Source organism: Acomys russatus, chromosome 7 (genome assembly GCF_903995435.1).
Source record: "Acomys russatus chromosome 7, mAcoRus1.1, whole genome shotgun sequence".
NCBI lineage: Eukaryota > Metazoa > Chordata > Mammalia > Rodentia > Muridae > Acomys > Acomys russatus.
In genome coordinates this window covers 50,205,524-50,231,329 of record NC_067143.1, presented here as the reverse complement: position 1 = coordinate 50,231,329, position 25,806 = coordinate 50,205,524, and the positions used below count along the sequence as shown (strand labels likewise).

Here is a 25,806-nt window from a genome sequence, read left to right as displayed (position 1 = left end):
ATTTTAATTTTCTATTATATAAACTCTGTGTGCCAAATTATGCCATACTTTAAAATTTTTTTATTTATTCATTTTTTACTTTTACATATACATTTACATTAGTATACATATCTATAATAAACTACATATAGCAAGAAGGATCATGAAACAATTAAAAATTATATAAATGTTACATTCATAGTGTTTTGCCTATTTGTATTTGGCAACCTTGGAGAAAATATCGTTCCTATCTTGGTGAGTCTACAACTCTGAGTGTAAGTCAGTATCTATCATATCTCATCTCTATCAACCTAAAAACTTCTTTCTAGACCTAAAAACATCTTAATCCCTAAACAACTAAGCTTAATTGTAAAACTAAACTATCTGGTTTTCAACCCCATCAAATATTTGAGAAGGAATAAAATTAGTTATCTGAGTAAACAGGAAGTGCAAGTTAGCAGCTTCCAAAATGAGAAAATGACAGAGACAGTTTGCTGCCTAAACAGTCACCCAAAACTCTCTGTAACATTGGAGCATCATCTTCAGTCTTCTGGCCCATTGTATCTGGCAGACATATTTGTAAAGCAGGAACTGTTGAGGACTTGCTTACCCTGTCTTGGCAGACTTTGGCCATCAACTCTGCCTGCTTCAAAGGTTGCCCACATTTAGGTAGAATTCTGTCTGTAGCAGAAAGAAGGGTGTTTTGCCCAGTGGCTGGTTTGCCATTTTGAAGCCATCTCCATAAGGAGGTTCTTTACTCTTTTTTTTTTTTTTTTTAAGGTTTAGAAGATGAGACTAAAAAATAAGAACAAAGTTTTGTAGCTTTTTGTAAGCTGTTTTATCTTCTTAGAATTTTATAGGCATCCTTTTACTGATCCCTATAATGTATGCATAATAATCAAAAGAGGTATTTCACCCATGGAAAGTGAGTAAGCAGCTCAAAGTTGAAATAATTTGTTTGCGGAGCTGTTAACAATTGTTGACTCATCCTAGATGTGAACTCTTAGGTCTTATATATGTCCTCTAATTTCTCACAACAGACGGCTTTTAACAGTAGTGACTGGGTAGAGTTAAAAGAGCAAAGTAGAACTCTAGAATTAGTAAAATTTTGGTATTAGCATTGACTCTATACACATATGCATCTCTCTCTATCTCTCTCTCTCTCTCTCTCTCTCTATCTCTCTCTCTCTCATTGATAAGCTTGAACTATTGACTCTTTACCTCTATGACATGTCATCTCTTTCCTTCGGTAATACTAAGTCCTGAAATCTGCTTTCTTTAATGCTAGTGTAATTAATCACCCACCTTCTTTTTAGTTCATGTTGGTATGCCTCATTCCTTTTTAATTTCAAACCTATCTGTATATTTTACATTTAAAACACTTTTTCTGTAGGATTTGTAATTGGCTCTTTATATCGTTTTTGTCAGGTTAACAATTTCTTCTTATTTTTTAATTTTATTTTTGAGACAACATTTTACTTAATAGTCCAGAATGGCTTTGAAATCAGGATCCTCTTGTCTCGGCTTCCTGTATATTGGGATTATAAGCATGACTCACTATACCTGGCTTAAATGTCTGCCTTTTCATTGGCATATATTGTCGGTTTATAGGTAGTGCAGTTATTAGTATGATTTGGTTATTTTCTTTTAGTCTTTTGCATTTGTTCTTTGCTTCCCCCTCCATTCTTTTCTTTTGTCTTTTGAATTAATTTAGCTATGTGTTCATACATGTCTCAATTTTCTTATCAAATATATTTTATTATGAACTTATTGACCAAGAGTACCTCACTTATAACCTGAGTAACCTAAACAATAGGAAAAGAAGATTAACGAATACAATAACAAAACCATAAGGATATCAGTTCCGAGGAACTTTTCTCCTGGCGTAATCAGCAGGATTTCTTTTGCTGGAACTTGGAGCAACCGGAACCTGGAGCCTCAGCCGCAGCCCAGAGCCCCAAAGCCTTCCCTCAAGCTGTTCTCTCTAGGAGCATCTCGAAGTGGAGCAATGAACAGCCAAAACTATCTCAAGTCTCCAAAGGCCCCACCTCTTGTTTTTGGCTCACATTTAAACTTCCTCTCAGCATTTGTTCAAGGATGTTTTTCAGTTGCTTAATAACCAATCTCTCCCACACGGTGATTCAGCTTCTAAGGGGATAAACATCACCTGCTCTCTCACAAGTCTTTTCTCATCCCCCACTTGTTATCTAAACAAAAAACATGTTTATCTCTCCTTCACATGCATCTAGTAATTTCTCTGGTGTCTCTATTATTGCTTTAGAGGTTGTTCTCATAGGCAGGTTAGGCCTTTGATATCATTACAAGATGCAGTATCCAAAAAATTTACAACCTCCTCTGCCCCCCCAAAAAACACACCCAAAATAAATGAACAACAACAACAAAATCTTTGTAAAGGACTTGTAAGATGGCTCAGGTAAAAGTACTTGCTGCACAAGCCTGGCAACCTGAATTCTATCTCCTGAACCTACATGAATGTGGAAGGAGAGACCTCGCTCCACAGGGTTGTCCTCTGGCCTCCACACATGTGTTGTGACTTTCACACACCCTCCTTCCTCCTTCCTCCAAACCATAATCATGTGCACGCTCACGCATGCACACATACACAATAATGGTAACTAATAATTTAAAAACCATAATATGTTAAATAAGTTTATGGGTTTTTGTTGGGTTGAGTTCATAGCTGTCCTGGGGCACATGCTAGGTACTATCTCTATCAATGAGCTACACCCCACCCATCCTTCTTTTTCTTTTTCTTTTTAGTTCTTAACATACAGTCTCACTCACTCAGTTGTCCAGGCTAGTCTTGAACACACTTTGTCGCATAGGCAGGTCTTGAATTTTCTACCCTTCTATCTTAGCTACCTAAGTAGTTTGAGTTACAAGCCTACACCCCAGGCCCTGCTACACACATTGTTTTTATATTCCCAAGTGAATTAATTATTGTTTCCATTGTGTTTTTATTTGTTTGTCTTACCTGTAGCAATGCCAGTATGAACCAATTCTCTTGCTTACTTTCTATTTCATGTAGCAGTGAGTAGGTATCCTCTTAAGCATACCAGGCAGTCACAGACCTAGTGATCATTTTTTAAATGGTCCAAGGTCTCAATCTTTTCCTGGTGTGAGCATTGTATCTCATCCTCCTGGGGTACCAAAACTCGTGCCCTTTCCCTTACTCCCTTGGGACAGTCACAACCTGGTTACAATATTGGTTTTTAATTTCCTTTTGTGCCACACTCCTCAGAAGTATCTTGAGTTTTAATATTGCTAGCACTAAGTTGTGTGTTTAAGAATATATTTAGTAAGCCAAGTGGTGGCACATACCTTTAATCCTAGCATTAAGAAGGCAAAAGCAGGCGGACCTCTGTGAGTTTGAGGCCAGCCTGGTCTACACAAGCCGTTAGCCAGGGCTACATAGACTACATTAGCCAGGGCTGCATAGTGATGCCTGTCTTGGGAAGAAAGCAAACAAAAAATATATTTATTGAGAATTTCCAACATGTTTACATATTTGTAGTGCGAGGATTTTGAGGGTGTCTACATATTGCTAAATAGCTATTTACTTTCTCTTAGCCAAGAATTTATATAGTTCAAAACTAGCAGGGCTTTTTGTTTGCTTAATTTTTCTCAAGATGATTTTAGTCCAGTTCCTTTTACCATTTGCTAAATACTTCTTCCAATAATTTGAAAAAAACCTAACATTATTATATACTACATTTTAAATGTACTTGGGTATGTTTCTGTACGTTCCAATCTGTCTTATTGAACTCTCTTATTTCAGCATCACATTATTTTGATGATATGTGTGCATGTATACACTCACATATACGTGCATTTGTGTTGGCCTCAAACTTAGGACTTTATACATGTCATACATAAGTGTTCTACCACTGAGTTATGTCTGCTGCCCTCTTCTAGTTATATTTTTTTATATATAACTTCCTAATTGCTTCAACTGTGATTCTACTTTCTATATCTCTACCCAGATTCTCTATTACCAGATAATTAAAAAGGACTTTGTATTTTTGTTTAGGGTTAACAGTGGAGAATATAATTTTATTACATTTTTTTGGAACCAAGAAGGGGAAAATGAGAATGATGTGGTTTAAATGTTTTGTGCCCATTAATACTCATGTTGAAATTTAATTCCCAATGTAGCATTATTATGAGTTTAGCCTTTTTTGAAGTAATTAGGTTATGGGTGCTCCTCGTACTGATTGTTTATCTTAAGAGTGAGTCTGACATCTCCCTACTATTGTGTACTCCACTCTGACTTCATCTGCCAGCTTATAATGCAGCATGAAGCCCTTGTCAGGATTGAACTTCTCTGACTCCAGAACATTGAGATAAATAAGTTGAGCAGTCTCTAGTGTAATTGCAACAAAATATGTGCTAAAACAGGAAGAAAAGTAGAATAGGGGTATTTAATCAGGATACTAGTTGGGGTGGCTTTTATGCTTCCTGTATAAGTGTAGGAAAGCCAGCTGATATGGGGGGCTCTGTCGCCACATTTGCAACAGAGGACACTTGATTAGGTTAATTTTCTTAAATGTTTCTGTTGAAGCACTCGTACAGACAGAGAAAAGTGAAAACAAGTGCCTGTGTCTGAAGTTGTGTAGTTGTACATAGTCTGCCATAAGTAAGATTTTAAAAAATACTTATAAAAGATGTGTGTGTGTGTGTGTGTGTGTGTGTGCATGTGCGTGTGCATGTGATTTGTTGATTATACCATTGACCACTGTAGTAAAAGTTGGAAACAAGCTAAATGTTGGTTGCTTAAAAATTGTGTAAAAAAAAAAAAATGATGTAGCCTTATACTAAAGTACTGTACCCAATAAAATGAAATGAAATTGTAAATATTGAAAACACAATCAGGGTTTTGGCTCATGTTCATCCTTCGCTAGCATTTTTTCATATCACTAAACAGCCATAGTTATCAATTGAGATATGGGGAAACCCTGGAGTTGTGTGGCATAAAAAGTGCTGTATCCGGAACCATTTCTGAACCCTTTTTCTACCACTGATTTTAATTCTTCTTTAAATTTCTGATGGTTAGTATAAGAAAGCTGCTTTGTTGCTAGGAAATGAAAGGGCTTTGCAAAGAGATTATTGTTTTCAAATGTTTGAAATCTCAGAGTATTTTTTCCACACTTGTATCATCTATTGGATTCTTATTGTCATCTGAAAGCTCAAGCTTCCAGGCTGCATTAGGGGTTTTGTGACTTGGTTTGTTGTTGTTGTTGTTTGTTTGTTCTTTGCTGTCCTCTATCATGATCAATGACCTGCAAAAGACTTACAGAATCCCCTGCATATAGATTTCCCTTCTACTGCTCCAACTGCATTTTTTTTTTTCTTTCAAATGCTAAGGTTTGAACCCATGACCTCCACATGCTACGCAGGATTCTATCACTGATGTACATCTCCAGTGGAAATCTTTTAGACAGAAGTACATTATGGGATCTGTCAATCCTGGACAACACTGAAAGACCTGCCAGACTGTGGGAGTATGTTCATCTAGTGCTGTAGCTGGTTCTTCCCAAACTTTATGCTTTTAGGATCTCGTCCTGCTCTTAAAAATTATTGACAGGGCTGGAGCCATTTTTTTATCTGTATATTTTATTAGCCCACAGGATGGATTCCTATGAGTGGAATCTCCTCTTGAATACTACCTAGAATTTCCTTTTAAGAGCTGGTTGTGTAGGATGAGCAATGGCTCATTGGGTTAGGTGCTTGCCTTGCAAATCTGATACCTAAGTTGAATCCCTGGAACCTGTTAAGTGAAAACAAAGAATTAACCAACTTCACAAAGTTCTGACCTCCATACGTGGGCTATGGCACAGGTGCACTACCACATACATTCTGCACATATGCACATTGTGCACACACAGTAATAATTAAATTTAGTAATAAGGATGATATTTCTTTGTATTTTTTAGAGGTCTCTAACGTTAGGCTTAATAAAAGTCAACTTGCTTTTCCCATTTTTCCTTTGTATTTAATCTGTAATAATGCTTTGGTTCAAGTCTATAAAAATACTAGGCTTTGGCTGGATGTGGAGGCACATGCCTTTGGTCCCAGCATTTGGGAAGCAGAGGCAGGTGGGTCTTTGTAAGTTGGAGGCCAGCCTGGTCTACAAAGAGTTCCAGGAAATAATCAAAACACACACACACACACACACACACACACACACACACACACACACACACAAATTACAGTTATGAAGTAGCAATGAAGTCATTTTATGGTTGTAGGTCACCACTGTAGTAAAGGGTCTCAGCTTTAGGAAAGTTGAAAACCATTGCTTTATAGTATCTCTTTAAAAAGTAATGTGTGTGTGTTCTTATGTTTGCACACCCACCACAACACATGCATGTAGCTGGTCTTTTGCTACGTTGTGGGTTCTTCTTTTTTTCACCCTTTATCCCCTGATTCCACCCCCTATCACTAGATAGGAAAGGAAAAGAAGATGGGAGGAAGATGGGGGGGGAAGATCCATTAATTTCTTTCCTTTTGTTTCTTCTTTGACCACAGCTACTAACAAACCCCAACAACCACCTCCCTGCCTCTTGGGGCTCTAGCATTTATATACCCTCTGCAAAGTTCCCAGAATTCCAAATGTTATGCAGTCGCAGAAACTCTCTGCAGCTGGCAAAACCATGCCTCTGCTAGAGCAGGAGGCAAATCATAGCTGCTGTGGTCACTCTGAAGCAGCTCCACATCCCTACAGCTGGGATTAAAACAAAAGGACATTTTATAATATTTCTGTGTTTTTAAAGAACCAGATTTCTCACTGCACATGCATGGAGAGGAGAGAACAACTTACTGGAGTTGTTTTGTCCTTCCATTGTGTGGGTCCCGGGAATTGAACTCATGTTATCAGACTAGCAGTCAGAGCAGATGCCTTTATCCTTTTTTGCCATCTTGATAATTTTGTAGTACCTTTTAGCATTTGAGTGAGTGAATAAATATAAGGCCACAGCCCTTGAATAATAAGACGTATAGTGAAAAGAGAGCTATACAAAGTAGTCTGAGCTGAGTGCTGGGTGAGAGGTGAGAACATTATGTGTTATAAGAAGAGCAGTCAGTTTTCTGTAAGGTGGTTGGGGAAAACTCCGCCTAATGTTAGTAGATTTGAGCTGGCCCTGAAAGTTTTAATTAAATGCAGAGGAAGTTGGGATTATCAAAATAATCATTTTCAGAGTTTTGTCATTTCAGTTTGCCTCTTCATTGCTTATCGTGGTTTGAAAACTTTTCCTTCTTGACCTATGGGTAAATCTGATATTTTCATTCACCTCCAGTGAGGTGAAGACCATCCTCTCTTGTTCTTCTTACTCATGTGATCTGTTTAAAGTCCTTTTTTGTTTACCTTGGCCCTTTCCAAGGCAGAGTTAGATACCCACAGTACTTTTCTGCTGAGTCTCCCTCCTCCCCTGTAACCTCTATCTTATCAGGTCAGAGTTTTCCTTAGCCATGACTGATGTAGCTTTGGCTCCTCTCATCTCTTTCTTGTGTTTCTTCACAGGCCTAAAATCTGCCTCTATTGCAATTCAATATGTATATTTCTTTTTCATAGTGTAGGGTGTTAAAATATTTTAAAATGTGAAAAATACTTTTCATGAGCCAAGGTGGACTTACTTTTCTTTTACTTTTTAATTTTTAACTATGTGTATTTGTTTGTGTCCCTGTGTGGGTATGTGCATGAGTGCAGGTACTCTTAGAGGCCAGAAAGCATTGGTTTGGTTTAGTTTTGAGACAGGACCTCTCCACCTAGCCTGGCTGTCCTGTAATAGACCAGGCTGGCCTCAGACTCACAGAGATCCACCGGCTTCTGCCTCCTAAGTGTTGGTATTAAAGGTGTGCACCACCATGTATGGTCCAGAAGATATTGGCTATGCTGAATACACACACATATGTATCATCTGTACTGGCTGGGTTTGTGTGTCAACTTGACACGAATTAGAGTCATCAGAGACGAAAGAGCCTCAGTTGAGGAAATGCCTTCATGAGATAGAGCTGTATGACATTGTCTCAATTCGTGATCAATAGGGAAGGGCCGAGCCCACTGTGTGTGGTGTCTTCCCTGGGCTGGTGGCCCCAGGTTCTGTAAGAAAGCAGGCTAATCAAGCCATAGGAAGCAAGTCAGTAAGCACCCTTCCACGGCCTCTGCATCAGCTCCTGCTTCCAGGTTCCTGTCCTGTCTGAGTTCCTGTCCTGACTTCCTTTGGTGATGAACAGCAATGTGGAAATGTAAACTGAATAAACCCTTTCCTCCCAACTTGCTTTTTTGTCATAATGTTTTGTCACAGCAATAAAAACCCAACTGAGACATCATCTGGTCATATGTAATTGTTTAAATAATAAATAGCTAATAAATGAATTGCCTCCATAGAACAGCATGTTGCCTACTATAAATTAGAAAGATTAAATTTCAATATCTCCCTCTCCTCTTTCACTCTGAAGTCCTAGGAATTTTTAGCATTACTTGGACTTTTCATGAAAATATTTGGTAAAATGAATTTGGGGAAGCTGCAGGGTAATTTTACAGCTTTCATGTAGCTCATGTGCTGGTTGTAGGAGAGCTTTCTGTTTTGCAGCTTCACTAGCTCCTAATGCTTCTGTACTTTAATCTTTAGCTCTGGGAGATGGTTATATAGTTGTAAATTCATCTAAACTCCAAATTACAGAATCTAGCCAGATACTGGGCAGTCAGCTTGCTGAACACTGGCTCCCCCTGCTGTCCTGCGGAAACAAAACACCTTGCTTGTTCTCTTCTAGACGTATTGTTTGCATATTGTCCTGTCCCCCTTCCAATATACACATATATTTAGAAGAAAAAAATAGTATTACTTGTGCTGTGGTCATTTGACTACAATACATGATAGAAAAAATTTGAAGATTTATTTTGGTTTCAGCTAATTGTAGTAGGGTAGGTGTGGAAGCCTAAGTGTGTGGTGGACCAAGAAGCAGAGCATATGGCAGAAACCGGGGGCTAGGCATAACCTAGGACTTGCACTTAATGACTTGTTTCTACCAGCTACGCCCCATCTCCTGCATATCCCAGAGCTCCCAAAGTATCATCACCTGCAGTGAAACAAGTGGGTAAACCATGAGCCTGGTCTTCGCTCCAAAGTCAGTATTCATTCTATACTACCTTTAACTGTTCCTTTGACAGTCAGTGGAGGGCACTAGAGATACATACAGCGGGAAGGACTTTTCCTTAGTGTTGGTGTGCTGGTCAGGCAACTTCTTGGTCTAAGTGACTTTAGTAGCATATAGCTCCTACAAGTGCAAGAAGCTTCTCTAGTACTCAGGTCCTGAAGATTAGTCCAAAGGACACAGTAGCCAATAATTTCTCCTCATCCCTGCTGGGGTGGTCAGCTTTTGCTCGCACCGTAGAAGGCAAATTTCTGGGTAAGAGTGTGTGTGTGTGTGTGTGTGTGTGTGTGTGTGTGTGTGTGTGTGTGAGAGAGAGAGAGAGACAGAGAGAGAGAGAGAGAGAGAGAGAGAGAGAGAGAGAGAGAGAGAGAGATGGGTATTGTTCTGCATCTCAGCCCTGAGGGATCCTCTTTTGATGACTAGGGATGGTAGCTCTGTTCTCCTTGCACATACTGTTCCTTTATTCTGCAGTTCTCTTTATTTCTTACCAACTAGCTACTCTAATTCCTTCTTTTGATTAAATCTGGCCTTGAGCTTTTGAGATCCTTCTACCTCTGCCTCCCAAGTGTTGGAATTACAGGTATATTAGACCAGGAAACCTGGCTTCAATTTTATTTTATTTTTGAGACTGAGTTTCAAGTAGCTGAAGCTGGCCTTCAATTTACTATGTAGCTGGGGGTAATCTTAAATTTCTTATATATGCTCATGTGTGGTGGGAATTATAGGCATGTACCACCATGCCTATGGTGGGATGTTTGGAATCAGTTCCTGGCACCTGGTGTCTCATGCTTGATAAGCAAGAACTCAACCAACTGCAGTACATCTTAGCCCTTTCAGTAATTCTTTATTGTAAAATTTTCCTGCTCAAATTGCTTCATGGCTTACCAGTTCTGTTTAGAACCTGATTAATAGCAGCTTTGAATAATAAAAATTATTTTATGTCTGCAATCATGTATTTGATTTTTGTTTTGTAAACCTAAATTGGCTATTGTTTATATAATTCCTCAGTTAAAGGGCAATTTTGTCTTTTTTTTTTTTTTTTTTTTTAAATCAACTTCTTAATTCCTTTTGTCCCATTGCTCCCACCCTACCCTCGGAAGTGAAGACTGAACCAGGGTGTTGTGCTTATTAGACGAGCACTCTGCCACTGAGCTGAATCCCCAACTTCAAAATCAGCTTTTTAAAAACACAGGGCCGGAGAGTTGGCTCAGAGGTTAAGAGCACTTGTTGCTCTTGCAGAAGACCCGGGTTCAGTTCCCAGCACCCATATAGTGCTTCATAACCGCCTGTACCTCGAGTGCCAGAGAACCTGATGTCTGCTTCTGACTGCCCAGTAGATATCAGCATCTGCTGATGCCTATCCCTTATATAAAATGGCATAATATTCCCAAATAATCTGCACCAATCCTTCAATATGTATCACGATCTGTTGATTGCTTACAATACCTAACACAATGTAAGTGTTGCATAATATATTATCTAGTGTGGACCCCAGCGATTAAAGTCAGGTCAAAGACTTAATGACACAACTTTGCTCACTGAGCTTTTCTGCTGCACCTCAGAACTTTGTTGTTTTAACAATGAGAACAGAAGTCATAGAAGATTCATTGCATTACAGAAAAATTAAAATTTAAAAATCTGTTGTATTATATCCTAGAAACTAAGAACATTACCAGAAATGAAATATTACAGAATACGTAAGATGTAGACTTTCAGTTGACTTTCAATTGCACAGCCAAAATTCTCCCAGTTATTTATATTATCAAATGCTTTATATTATAATACCAGCATTTATATTATCATTCACTTGCAGAGAACCACACTTTGAGGAGCATTGGTATAGAGTCTGATCTTCAGCTACCTGCTGTATGTCTGAGGTTTTTCTGGGATCCTTTTCTTGCTTGCTTTTAGAATTTAGAATTTTCTCTTAAGTTGGTAGTTGGTATACTCTAAAACACTCTTAGTTTCATTTGTCAGGAAATATCTTTGTTTTATTTGTTAGGTATTTTATCATAGTCTTTCCAAGGAATTCCTTATGTAACTATTGCTAAAGACCAAATGAATGTGTACTTAAGTGTTACTGGTTAATCTAAATATCTTACTGTGTTTTTCTCCTGTAGGGAATACAGTGAGTAACCTGATTATGATCATACCTCCAGCTTTTGGTGCAATTCAGAGCATTAGAGATGGACTGGAGAAACGGTACACTGCCGCTTACTTAGCACTCATGGGTATGTAGAGTACTTCATCTGAAAACTGTGTGCAGTGTGCGTGTGGGTGGCTACTCTCTGCATTTCTAAATGCGATAACTTGGTATACAATATAGACACACTTTCTAACATTAGAGTTGGAACTCCTCAGACCTTGACAGTGACTTGAACTGCACTTTTGAATAACTGTTCGAAAAAGTTCAGACTGTGAAAACAGTGCAAAATAGAGGTAATAAAATAAACAAGATGCTTTTCTACCCAACGTTGCCAGATCAGAAGTTTTTATTTGCTTCAGATCTTAACATTTTCTTTAAAGAAATATGCCACTTAGATAAAATAGAAAATTTTCTGTGTATTCCTGCCTGGTTTTTCCCTTTTTCTACCCTTCTCAGTCCAGCATCTCACCCTAAGAGCTAAACTCTGCCTTAAATTACGTCTTATAATTTTCTTAAACACTCTTATGCTTACACTGTTTATATCTGTAATGTCTCAAATAGTGTGTAGGGACTGAGCATGGTGGTAGATGCTTATCATCCCAGCACTGAGGGAGAGACTGAGGGAGAAAGATTGAGAGTTTGAAACTACCCTAGTACACATAAGCAAGATACTGTTTCAAAGAAAAATAAATTATATAATGTCAGAAAAACAAGATCTAAAAAATTATATCAATGGAGCATTTTACACTGAAACACAGTTTATAGCATTCTGTTATCTTTTGGATGCTTTTTTAATTAAACATGATTGCATATAAAAATAAATATTATAGATAGGTACACACACACACACACACACACACACACACACATAAAATGTTATTAGTCTGACAGAAGGGGGCAGCATGAACTAAGAATCTTGTAAGTATGCATAACTTCTATTCCAAATAAAATAGACTTCCCTAACCTGAGGAAAACAGTTTCTTACCATACAGAATTACCTTTTATCCTTTTTGTTTGTTTTTGTTTTTCAAAACAAGGTTTCTCTGTGTACCCCTGGCTGTCCTGGGCTTGCTTTGTAGACCAGACTGGCCTCGAATTCACAGAGATCCACCTGCCTCTGCCTCCCAAGTGCTGGGATTACAGGTGTGCACTACTGCTCCTGGCTCAAAATTACTTTTTAAAGGAAAGAAAATGCAAAGCCTTTTGGTCAACAGAAATTCTTCTCTCATCTAATTTAAAAATAGATGCAATATCTTAATGACACAACTGGAAGCCCTAGAAAAAAAAGAAGCAGAAACACCCAAGAGGAGTAGACGTCTGGAAATAATCAAACTCAGGGCTGAAATTAACAAATTAGAAACTAAGAAAACAGTCCAAAGAATCAACAAAACCAAGAGCTGGTTCTTTGAGAAAATCAACAAGATAGACAGACCGTTAGCCAAACTAACTAAAAGGCAGAGAGACAGTCTTGAAATCAACAAAATCAGAAATGAAAAGGGAGACGTAACAACAGACACTGAAGAAATACAAAGAATCATAAGATCCTACTTTGAAGGCATATACGCCACAAAATTTGAAAATCTAAGGGAAATGGACGATTTTCTTGATCAATTCCACTTGCCAAAGTTGAGTGAAGAACAGATAAACAAGTTAAATAGTCCCATTTCCCCTACAGAAATAGAAGCAATCATCAATAGTCTCCCAACCAAAAAAAGCCCAGGGCCAGATGGTTTCAGTGCAGAATTCTACCAGACCTCAAGGGCAAGCTAATACTGATAGTCTTCAAGCTACTCCAAAAGATAGAAATGGATGGAACATTACAAAATTCATTCTATGAAACCTCACAAAGACTCAACAAAAAAGAGAATTTCAGACCAATTTCTCTTATGAACATCGATGAAAAAATACTAAACAAAATACTTGCAAAACGAATACAACACATCAAAGATATCATTCATCATGACCAAGTAGGCTTCATTCCAGGCATGCAGGGATGGTTTAGTATACGGAAATCCATCAATGTAATCCACCATATAAACAAACTGAAAATAAAAAACCACATGATCATCTCTTTAGATGCAGAGAAAGCATTTGATAAAATCCAACACCCATTCATGTTTAAAGTTTTAGAGAGATCGGGGATACAAGGCACTTTCCTCAACATAATAAAGGCTGTATACAGCAAGTCAATAGCCAAAATCAAAGTAAATGGTGAGATACTCAAGGAAATTCCTCTAAAATCGGGAACAACGCAAGGCTGCCCACTCTCTCCATATCTCTTCAATATAGTACTCGAAGTTCTAGCCAGAGCAATAAGACAACAAAAGGAGATCAAGGGTATCCAAATGGGAAAGGAGGAAGTCAAATTATCCCTATTTGCAGATGATATGATAGTGTACATAAATGACCCTCAAAATTCCACCAAAGAACTCCTACAGCTGATAAACACCTTCAGCAAATTAGCTGGATACACAATTAACTCAAAAAAGTCTGTAGCCTTCCTATACACAAATGACAAGCTTGCAGAGGAAGAAATTAGGAAAACCACACCCTTCACATTAGCCACAAGCAATATAAAATATCTAGGAGTTACTCTAACTAAGCAAGTGAAGGACTAGTTTGAAAAAAATTTCAAAACTCTGAAGAAAGAGATTGAAGGTGACCTGAGAAGATGGAATGATCTTCCTTGCTCATGGATCGGGAGAATTAACATAGTAAAAATGGCCATCCTGCCAAAAGCAATCTACAGATTCAATGCAATCCCTATCAAAATACCTACACAATTTTTTAAAGACATTGAAAGTTCAATTCTGAACTTCATATGGAAAAACAAAAAACCCAGAATAGCTAAAACAATCTTGTACAATAAAAGGTGCTCCAGAGGAATCTCCATACCTGATCTCAAACTGTACTATAAAGCAATAGTAATTAAAACAGCATGGTACTGGCACAGCAACAGGCTGGTTGATCAGTGGAATCGAATCGAAGACCCAGATATGAATCCACACACATATGGTCACTTGATTTTTGACAAAGAAGCCAAATCCATTCAATGGAAAAAGGATAGCATCTTCAACAAATGGTGCTGGTCTAACTGGAGGTCTATGTGTAAAAAAAATGCAACTGGACCCATATTTGTCACCTTGCACAAAACTCAAATCCAAGTGGATTAAAGACCTCAACATAGAACCAGAGACACTAAATTGGTTAGAAGAAAAAGTGGGGAAGAGCCTGGACCACATTGGCACAAGAGACAACTTCCTGAACAGAATTCCAACAGCCCAGGCCTTAATGTCAAGCATTAATAAATGGGACCTCATGAGGCTGAGAAGCTTCTGTAAGGCAGGAGACACTGTCAAGAGAACAAAGCGACAGCCTACAGACTGGGAAAAGATCTTCACCAACCCTACATCTGACAAAGGTCTAATATCCAAAATATATAAAGATCTCAAGAAATTAAACACCACCAAACCAAATAACCCAATTGAGAAATGGGGCTTGGAACTAAACAGAGAATTCTCAACAGAGGAATATCAAATGGCTGAGAAACACTTAAAGAAATGCTCAACCTCCTTAGTCATCAGGGAAATGCAAATCAAAACAACTCTGAGATTCCATCTTACACCCATCAGAATGGCTAAGATCAAAATTTCAAGTGACACCACATGCTGGCAAGGATGTGGAGAGAGAGGAACACTCCTTCATTGCTGGTGGGAATGCCTACTAGTACAGCCACTTTGGAAATCTATCTGGTGCTATCTCAGAAAAATGGGAATAGGGCTTCCTCAAGACCCAGCTACTCCACTCCTTGGAATATACCCAGAAGATGCTCCAGCACACAACAAGAAAATTTGCTCAGCCATGTTCATAGCAGCCTTATTCATAATAGCCAGAACATGGAAACAGCCTAAGTGTCCCTCAGTAGAAGAATGGATAAAGAAACTGTGGTACATATACACTATGGAATACTACTCAGCTATTAAAAACAAGGAATTCCCAAAATTTGTGGATAAATGGATTGAGCTAGAAATGATCATAATGAGTGAGTTAACCCAGAAGCAGAAAGACTCAAATGGTATATATTCACTTATATCTGCATACTAGCCCAAGGGGCATGTCCCACAAAAGCCTTCACTTACCAGGAAACTGGGACAGAGGGGAGGACATCCTATTGGGACTCTAAATGAGAGAAGCATGAGAGAATAGCAAAGTAGAAGGATCCAGAGGGTCCTAGAAACCTACAATTAGAACATTATGATAGGCAGATTTGGGCCCAGGGGTCCCGCTCAAACTAAGGCACCAGCCAAGGACAATACAGGCGGTAAACTTTAAACCCCTTCCCAGATCTAGCCAATGGTCAGAACATTCTCCACAGTTGAGTGGAGAGTGGGATATGACTTTCTCGCGTACTCTGGTGCCTCACATTTGACCATGTCCCCTGGAGGGGAGACCTGGTGGCACTCAGAGGAAGGACAGCAGGTTGCCAAGAAGAGACTTGATACCCTATGAGCATATACAGGGGGAGGTAATCCCCCTCAGGAACAGTCATAGGGGAGGGGAATAATGGGAAAATGGGAGGGAGGGAAGAATGGGAGGATACAAGGGATGGGATAAACATTGAGATGTAACAAGAATAAATTAATTTTTAAAAAGTTTAAAAAAATAGACGCAATAATATAACCTTCCTAACTTAAGTAAATGGTCTCAAATGAGGAACTAACTGCCCAAAGCTGTAACATAATGAAAAATAATGTCCATAAGATAGTGTAGTAAGAGGTCTCACATAACAACCATCGCCTCATCAAACCCAGAAGTAACTCTACACTAAGGGCTTGAGTATAGCTCTGTTTGATTTGCCGAAGTATTCGAAAGGAATCGTATATATTAGAGCAGGGGCAGTGCCTTCTGACATTGGACTTGAGAGTGGATCTGATATTTGTCCTTTGCTTTGCTCGAAACTCTGATCTGTCTCATTCTGAGGAACTGCTGGGAGGTACATGCATGTCTGGGACACCAGCTTAGGTTCAACCATGACAGTCTCATACCAGATCTTGAGGAGATCCAGTGTCAGCTCCAGATCCTGTTGCTGCAGTCAGAGAAATGTCACATCTTTGTGGAGGCATCAGAGTCATGTATGGTTGGTGTACCACAACAGGTTTCTTGAGTTTCTCAAAAGCCTTACCAACACATTCTGGCTAACATCATTACATCTTCTGCAGATCTATATATCTAGGCTCCCCTATCCACCTGGGAACCCTTATAAGACTCATAGCATCCCAATCATAGAGCATCTCTTAGTACTGAAATGTCTGCAGTGTCACAGACTTAGGAAATACAAATCTACCTGCTTAGAATTTCTGAATAGGTGAAGTGAAGGATAGCACAAAGAAAGCCAAACTGGTGGAGACTGAAATAACCTCTAATTCTTCAATGAGAAGATATTTCATGTCTCACAGCATCAAAAACAAGCAGTGAACAGGGCATGGTGGCACATGCCTTTAATTCCAGCACTCTTTGGAGTCAGAGGCAGGCAGATGGCTGTGAGTCAAAGCCATCCTGGCCTACAAAGCAAGTCTAGGACAGCTAAGGCTACATAGAGAAAAACCTGTATGCAATAAAACAAAGAATCATAAGGAACTATTATGAGTAGTTATATGCCAACAGATGAGGTAAGATAGGAATATACAAATTCCTGACACATACAGCTTACTAAATATTGAAAAAGATGCCATCTCCAGTCATTGTGGCGAAGACAAACTATTTTCATGATTAATGCTAGAAAAAATAATTGACTATCTTATATACAAAAAATCTAAATTGATCAAAAATCTAGATGTAAAAACTAAAATATTACAAATACTGAAATAAAATATGTGAATTTGTGTACATCATTTTGAAAGACTTTCTGTGATCTAAATTCAGATGTAAACAAAGATGGTCAAATTGAACTACACACCTGGTTAGGTGTAGTGGCGCACTCATGTAATCCCAGCCATTTGGGAGGCTTGCTTGAGTACATAGTGTTAGGCCAATGTGTACAACTTAGACTCTGTCTCAATCTACAGTTTCTTTTGGCTCAGTGGTATAGCATTTGCCTAGCATGAACATATCCCTAACACCAATCCCCAGCACTACCAAAAATGGGGCGAGGGGGGGCTTTTTCGTTTTCTCCTTTCAATTAGCATGGAGTGGAATGTATGGACTACTGATGCAATATTCAGTATAAAAGTCCTAACTAGCCACAAAATTTTATTAGCTATGCTCACAAAACCCACTTTTTGGCCAGAAAATTGAAAATGTCTTTATGCCTTTTCTGTACATATCTCTGTAATTGTTTCCTAGATACATAAGTTGTATATAAGGTATTTTATAAAAGAACCTGAGTTAGAGCCCCTTCCTTATTACTTAATAGCTGCATGGCATATGTAATCCTTTGTCAGTAAACTACATAAAGGCCAGATGGTAACTGATAAGTTCTATAAAAATGAAAGGACCTAGAGCATATATAGTGGTCAGCACACTTGGCATAACATAAAACTTCAATACATAAAACTATTTATTGTGGCAAAGAGACACTGCCCAAAACTGCCACCAGGGTCTGAGATGTTCCCTTGGATCCTTGACTGTGCCACAGAAAGAGTTACAGAATGGGTCAGAATGAAGCAAAGTCAGTGTATTAAGTATTTACACATAGAAACTGCAGTATACCAAAGGGTGTCAGTATCTCAGAGTTCCCAAGAGAGTTGCATTTCAGTGTATTTGCAGTAGTTTTGTATATATGGTATCGTGACTCTCTAAATTATATTGCTAGGGGTTATGGATCAGAGAAGTACAAGAGAGTGCTAAAAGAAGCTGATCAACAATGCACATTCAAGCTTATCCTGAGCATCCAGTACTTTATAGAAATAATAGAGTGTCCTTGGTCTAGTAAACTACTTTGAGAATTTTAGAAAAACTATACTGTGCTTGTTTTCTTCTACGACAAAAATCCTCATAGTACTAACTCAGTATTAGCTGTATCCTGTCAGAGGCCTTAAACTTTGTTTTCCTCAAAACTTACTGCTTTGAAATGTCTTATTGTCTTCTGAAATCACTCTGGCCCCCAAGAATTTCTTGCTGATCTTTTTATTTGTCTGTCTTAATTCTAGTGGTAGGAATGGGATCCTGGTGTTTCCACATGACTCTGAAATATGAGATGCAGGTGAGTAATGGCAAAAGTGAGTGATGATTTTTCTCAGTTTGTAGACAGCTCCAATTTGAAAAAGAACATATAATAAAGGATAAGAAAGGGGGGACTTGTCATCTTTGAAGGTCAAAGGACTCAAACTGTGTAAAGAAGTAGTATGGCTTTCTATGTACATGTGCCAACTCTGTGCAGACGTACGTAATTTTAGAACAGCATCAAAGAAGACAGTTACCTGGAGGTGCCCTAAAATGTTACCAGTAGTTCGCAAAAACATTGTATTCTTAGATGCCTGCAGTCTTTCGTGTATTGGTGGCATCATTTGAATGGGATGGGCCCTGTTTGGTTTCTGTCTTTGCTATGAAGAGGTTATATCTACTCATTTGAACCTTTTGGCTTATCTTTACTAACCCTTTGATTCTGCCTGTACTTTAAGCTCTTAAGTTTGAACTAAGTTTTGTGATCTAGCCTTTGTCAGACTTATCTTTGTCTTTGCTGTTTGTGATATTGGAATGAACACAGGCATTGCACATGCTAGGCAAGTCCTAGACCAGCCCCAGCCTTGGCCTTATCTTCTTAAATGATTTACACATACAGGAATGTCAAGACAAAACATTATTATTATTACTACTTTGGTTTTCAAGACAGGGTTTCTCTGTATAGTCCTGGCTATGCTGAAACTCTGAACTGATTATTTTGTATGCCAGTTACAAGAGAGGACCCAAGTTTGGTCCCCAGCATTTACCTGGCAGCTCACAACTATCTGTAACTTCAGTTCCAAGGAATCCATAGCCCTTTTCCAAACACACACGGTTGCACATAAATACTTGGCAAAACACTTAAATAAATAAAATAAATCTTTTATAGAAGCTAAACAAAAAGTTAATAAGCAATAAGATGAAGACTAGTAAGATAATACAATGAGAAAGGTGCTTGCTGCCAAGCAAACCTGAGTTTGATCCCCATGGTAGAAGGAGAGAACCAAGTTTAACTCTACACATGTATAGGGTATATGCATGCCCAGCAGTATGCCCTTCTCTGCTAAATAAATGAATAAAATAAAGAAATGGGGGCTGTACAGGTAACTCAGTCAATAAAATGCTTGCCATGCAAGTATGAGAACCTGAATTTAATCACCAGATTATGTGGACATAAAAGTGCCAAGAGTGGTAGCATCTGCTTGTAATCGCAGACAGAGACAGGCAGGCTTTTGGTGCTTTATGGCTAGCCAGTTTACCCTAATTGCAAGCTCCAGGTAAGTGAGAGACTCTGTTTCAAAAAAACAATATGTGAAGTGCCTCTAAATGCACACACACACACACACACACGCGCGCGCGCGCGCAAATGAATGCAAATTTATACTTTTGTAAATGTAGTCCTTTTAAATAAACTACAAACATCTGGAGTCCATGCCTTTCTCCTGAGCTAAAGATTTGTACTTACTGACATTTCTACATACTACCAATGTCAAGTTCTTTAAACTCAGAATTCCGCTTTCATAATCAAATTAAACTGTACTACTATATCTTAATTGTTAAGCAAGAAACTAGATATATCCTTTATAGTTTCTTTTTCCTCACCTTTATATAAAATTAACAGCAAATCTCTGTTTATTTTACTTACTAAATATTTCTCAAATCTGTGCATTTGCAATCATTTCTGATTTCCTTGGCCTGGACCCTGATTACAAGGCTTCTTTCTGGGGAAAAGTCAGTCAGATGTCCCACTTGGATGTGTGCCTTAGAAGGGATGGATAGATAGCTTTGATGTTCAAAACAACAAACTGTACAAGTAAATTTGGTGGTGATAAATATATTAAATAACTATCAAAAGAAATTAAATTAGAGTTAATAATTTTGGGAGGAGCAGCAAGGAGTTGAACCCAGGGCCGTTCATGCTAAGCAATGTACTCTACCACTGCAGTACATCCCTAACTTAAGAGATGATAATAGTAATCATTCTGAAGTTTCATTTTGACTGCCATGATTATAGCTGTGCTATAGTCACATCTTTGTTTCTCTGCTTCATGTAGCTGTTGGATGAACTCCCCATGATTTACAGTTGCTGCATATTTGTGTACTGCATGTGAGTACTTACATTTAAATTTAAGTTCAATATGTTTTTTTTTTGTCTAATTACATTACTAGGATATGTAAAAAAAATATTAAAAAATTCTGACATTAATGGAAGAGTTTAGTTTCTGGGAGGTTGCAATAATGTTTTATATTAACAACTATGATCTCAAAGCCCTAATGCTAGTTTAGATAGTATCTTTGGGGGGGGGTCTTTGAAATTATTATTTTTCTTTTTTTTGCATATAGATTTATATTATTCCACATATATACAATAAATTACCTACAGCAAGAAGAACCATGAAACAATTAGGAATTATATAAATATTGCATTCATAGTGTTTTGGCATATCTTAATTTGACTTAAATAGACATTTTGCCTTTTCTTGAGTGAAGAATGTGTTCAAATTGTGCCATAAAAGTTCTGGGGTAGTTTCTCTAGACTGTAGTACTTATTTTTATTTTATATGTATGAGCATTTTTCTTGGGTGTATGTCTGGGTACCATGTGCATCCCTGGTATGAGAAGGCCAGAAGAGGGTATTAGATCCCCTGGAACTGTAGTTATAGAGGCCTGTGAGCTGCCATGTATTTGTTAAGAACTGAATCCTGGTTTTCTGCAAGAGCAACAAGTACTCTTAACTGCTGAGCCAGCACCAGTTTCTTTTGTTGTTGCTGCTGTTTGTTAGTGTGCATGTGTGTGTGTGCAGTGCTCATGTACCACAGTGTACATGGTGGGGTCGAGGCCAACTTTCTGAAGTATGTTCTCTCCTTCTACCCTGGTACCCTGAGCTTGAACTTAGGCCTAAAGGCTTGAACTGTAATTGCTTTTGCCTGCTGAACCATCTCATTAGCCATGTTTGTTACTAAAAGCTTGCCTGAAACGTGAAGTACACTGTGGTTATTGAGAATTCCGTACAGTGTATTTTGGCTGTCATCTCCTTCTCCCCAAACTCTTCCCAGAGCCATTCATATCTCCCTAAGTACCCAGTATCAAGTGTTATTTTATTATTGTTGTTTTTTAGCCTATCAAGTCCAGTTTGTGTTAGTTAGCTACTCTTGGGTGTGGGACTTTCTGGGTGTGGAGTGCAGTGCTCACATCATTAAAGAAAACAGACTGTTTCTTTCCCAGCAGCTATCAAATGTCAGTAGCTCTTCAGCTATGGATGGGCCTTTGTGCCCACCTCTGCACTGTCTCAAGTAGTACAGTAGGTACTGAGCTGGCTTGATAAACAAGAGAGTAACACACAGAGAAATTTAGCAACTTGCTCAAGAATGTGAGCAGAGCTTCATTAACAGACATGCCATTATGCAGGTGGACAATCTGCAAGGGACACTAAAATATCATCAAAAATAGCCCATCATAGAAAACTAGATTGTCTCAGCTGGTCATGTGACTACTGCTGATCCCGTTTGCCTCTTGTAATCTAAATACAGTTCAGTGCTGCTTGCTTGCTTCCCCCCCCCCCTCGGTTTTTGTTTTTGTTTTTGTTTTTAGAGACAGGATATAGGCCTGGCTGTCCTGGAACTCACTTTGTAGACCAGGCTGGCTTTGAACTCACAGAGATGCACCTGCCTCTGCCTTCTGAGTGCAGGCATTAAAAACATGTGCCACCCCCACCAGCAGTTCAGTGTTTCTATCATGGAGGGTGGGAGGGTAGAAATGGTGAGTACTGTTGGATCACAAAGGCATGTGGGCAACTTGTAAGCAGCATTCAGGTTTTTTCTGGTTATACATTATAAAGTAAATTTCTTTCTTACTTTAAAGGTTTGAATGTTTCAAGACAAAGAACTCAATAAACTACCATCTGCTTTTTACCCTAGTTTTATTCAGTTTAACAGTGACCACGGTAAGTCATGCTTCATCTCCTGTAAGGTATGCCATGTAGGAGACTGGTACAGTTAGTTTCCAGTACTTATGTCAAGCTGTTCAAATTGAAATATTTTTATGCAAGTGGAATGTCTTTTTTTTTTTTTTTTTTTTACTTACTTATTCTTTTTTTTGTGTTAGACTTTTTTTGTCTATTTGTATGTGCACCATCTGTGACTGGTGGCCAAAGAGGCCAGAATGCATTCCCCTGGAACTGGAGTAGCCCCATGCCCAGCTACTGAACCAGTTTTTAAAAACTAATTAATTTTGACACTGGAGGGATGGCTCAGTAGTTAAAGTGCATACCTCTCTTAGAAAAGACCCTAATTTGGTTTCCCCATCAGGTGGCTCAGAAACCCTGTAACTAACTTTAGATGGATCTGTTGTCTTTACATAACCTGTACTCATGTGCAGGCATGTGTGTGTGTGTGTGTGTGTGTGTGTGTGTGTGTGTGTGTGTGTGTGTGTGTGCGCGTGCACATGCACACACATACACATAATTAAAACATAATAAAAAATAAATTGTACCAGGCGGTGGTGGTGCACCTTTAATCCCAGAACTCAAGAGGCAGAGGCAGGTGGATCGCTGTGAGTTTGAGGCCCGCCTGGTCTACAAAGTAACTCCAGGACAGTCAAGGGTACACAGAGAAACTCTGTCTCGAAAAACCAAAATAAAAATAAATAAATAAATATATTGCCTTAAAATTTAATTTACTCCTGAAGCCAAGATGATGGTATGTGCTTCTTATCCCAGCACGTGGAGGCTAAAGCGGGAGGATAAGACATTCGAGGCCAACCTGAGCTACATCGTGTGTTCTAGACCAGCTTCAGCTGTTTGATTGTCTCAGCATGCCCCCGCTTCCTTTCTAATTTTAATAAAAGCAACAACAACAACAAAAACACTGCTTAATGAGGATCACATATGGGGCTTGAGGCCAGCCTGGTCTACATAATGTTCTGTTCTGAGCCTAGAACTTAGAAAACAAAAATAAAGACTACTGCTTGAACCAGGCACGATGGCATGAGGTTATCCTGGCTATGTCAAAAGACTGCGTTTGAGGAAGCAAAAACAAATAAAAGAATACTGTTTAAATAGATCAGGGCAAGCTTTAGAGAAAGTTTGAGTAAGATTTTAACTGATAAACTCAAGGAATTTTTCAGGCCTCTGGGCAACACTGTGGTAATTCATCCTTAGCCTTTTGTATTTCCTTACACGCAAACCTTAGAATAGCATAGTGAATTGCTGCTCTAAAATCACTGTGTGCCAGATGCTTGCCGAGTACTCTGCCTTCATTGCTCAATTATGCTGTCACTGTTATGACTGAGAGAGGTTTTTTATGGGTGATTGCCGTATCTTAAAGGAAAGTAGTAAATGGGTCTAGTGAGCTACACAAAATATCAGGTTGTAAAGTCTCATGTGTGCTATGTTTAAGAGTTTAAATTTGCTCTCTAAGTAGTGTTGATCCATGAGATAGAAAAAGTATAATCAGACAAGGTTTTTTTGTTTTGTTTTGTTTTGTTTGTTTGTTTTGTTGTTGTTGTTTGGTTTTTCGAGATAGGGTCTCTCTGTGTTAGCCCTAGCTGTCCTGGACTCACTTTGTAGACCAGGCTGGCCTTGAACTCACAGCGATCTGCCTGCCTCTGCCTCCCAAGTGCTGGGACTAAAAGCGTGCGCCACCAAGCCCGGCCAATCAGGCAAGTTTTAGAAAATATCACTTGTTACAAAAGATAGATTAAGTGAGTCTGGAGATTAAATGCAGGAATTTTGCATACTTTGTAAAATATGGAACTAAGACTAAAATAGTATAACTGTGGGGATGAAAAGAAGCAAACATACATAATCTGTGGGATGTATGACCCATTGAGTAGAAGAGGATAGTAGGAGAACAAAGACATAGTGGTACAGAATGGCTTCTCTCCTGGTCTAGCTGTTAGCTTATTAACCATATAAGTGCTGGTGCATGCCTGCAATCCCAGCGCCTAGCAGGCCAAGGCATGACAGTTTCAAGTTTGAGGCTATCATAGACTACACAGAAAACCCTCTTAAAGTTAAAACATGGAGCCTAGCATATTGGGGCAGGCCCAAAATCCCAGCACTCAGGAGGCAGAGTCAGGAAAATCATGAGTTAAGGGTCATTCTTACTTACATAGCAAGTTCAAGGCCAGGCTACATGAGTCCCTGTCTTAAAATACAAAATTAAACTGCTGGGCACTAGTGACGCACGCCTTTAATCCCATCACTTGAGAGGTAGAGGCAGGCAAATCTCTGAATTCAAGCCTAGCCTGGCCTACAGGGCAAGTTTCAAGGTAGCCAGAGATATACAGAGAAACCCTGCCTCAAAAACAAAACAACCAGACATGGTGGCACACACCTTTAATCCCAGCACTGTGGAAGGCAGAGGCAGGTGGATCTCTGAGTTTGAGGCCAGCCTGATCTAAAAAGTAAGTCCAGGACAGCCAGGGCTACACAGAGAAACCCTGTTTCAAAAAACAGCAGCAGCAGCAGCAGCAGCAGCAACAACAACAATTCACTGTTTTCCTGAGTTCCTATACTCCTTTGCCTAAACTCTGTCCTAGTTAATAATGAAAGACCCCTCAAGTTTAGAGATGGAAAGAAGTTATGCGATTATATTAATGAAAGGAATAAAGTCCAGAGTGACTTGCCTGGCCAGCTAAGTTTATCTATCAAGTTGATATCAAAATCAAGACTAGACCCATTTGTAAGTTAAAAGATGTTATAATTAGAAACAAATCAAGCTTTAGAATCAGATGTGAGTTAGGATCTAATATTTTTACTTAGTTTTCTCTCAGCTTTAGTTTTTCTTAGCATAAAATGAAGATAAAATAAAGTATGTTTTATACTAACTATAGTATTAGTATCTGACACATAATAAGGACTCCATCATTTTTGGCCTAGAAAACAGAGTGTTTAAGGAACATACTCTTACACCTGGCCTATCGGTGCACACCTGTAACCTTGTACTCAGGAGACTGAAAGATTGTGAATTCAAGGCCAGCATAAGCTGCATAGTGAGTCCTAGTTAATATTTTGAAATAAAGACACAGATTAAACACATTTTTCATATTGATTTAGAGTTACAGGTAGTATTTCAGTCAAAGCCCTTTGACTGCTTGAAGTAAATAATTGTGGTCTTTTTATAGTAAGAAGCTTATTTCAGAAATACATTTTTAGCTAAGTTTTAAAACTGTATGAGGTTTCATTAGATCACTATATTAATGAAGACATAAGAATGTCTAATCCCAGTTCTAGATATTAAAGAGATTATTAGTTTATAGGGGAAAACAACAAACCAGTAGAATGCCACAAAGCATTCTCAGCCTGTAGGTTGTGACCTCCACAGGGCTTGTATATCAGATATTCT

The 25,806-nt window shown here is 38.6% G+C and overlaps 1 protein-coding gene across 2 annotated transcripts in view; it reads left to right on the top strand.

The window, feature by feature from the left end:
- Nucleotides 1-25,806, top strand: part of Acer3 (alkaline ceramidase 3) — a 97,497-nt gene that overhangs the window by 46,472 nt on the left and 25,219 nt on the right. For both annotated transcript variants that reach the window (XM_051148993.1, XM_051148992.1), the window contains exons 2-5: nucleotides 11,274-11,384; nucleotides 18,448-18,500; nucleotides 20,515-20,567; nucleotides 22,322-22,403. In XM_051148993.1, the coding sequence (XP_051004950.1) occupies nucleotides 11,274-11,384; nucleotides 18,448-18,500; nucleotides 20,515-20,567; nucleotides 22,322-22,403 (299 nt within the window). The remainder of the gene's footprint in view (nucleotides 1-11,273; nucleotides 11,385-18,447; nucleotides 18,501-20,514; nucleotides 20,568-22,321; nucleotides 22,404-25,806) is intronic.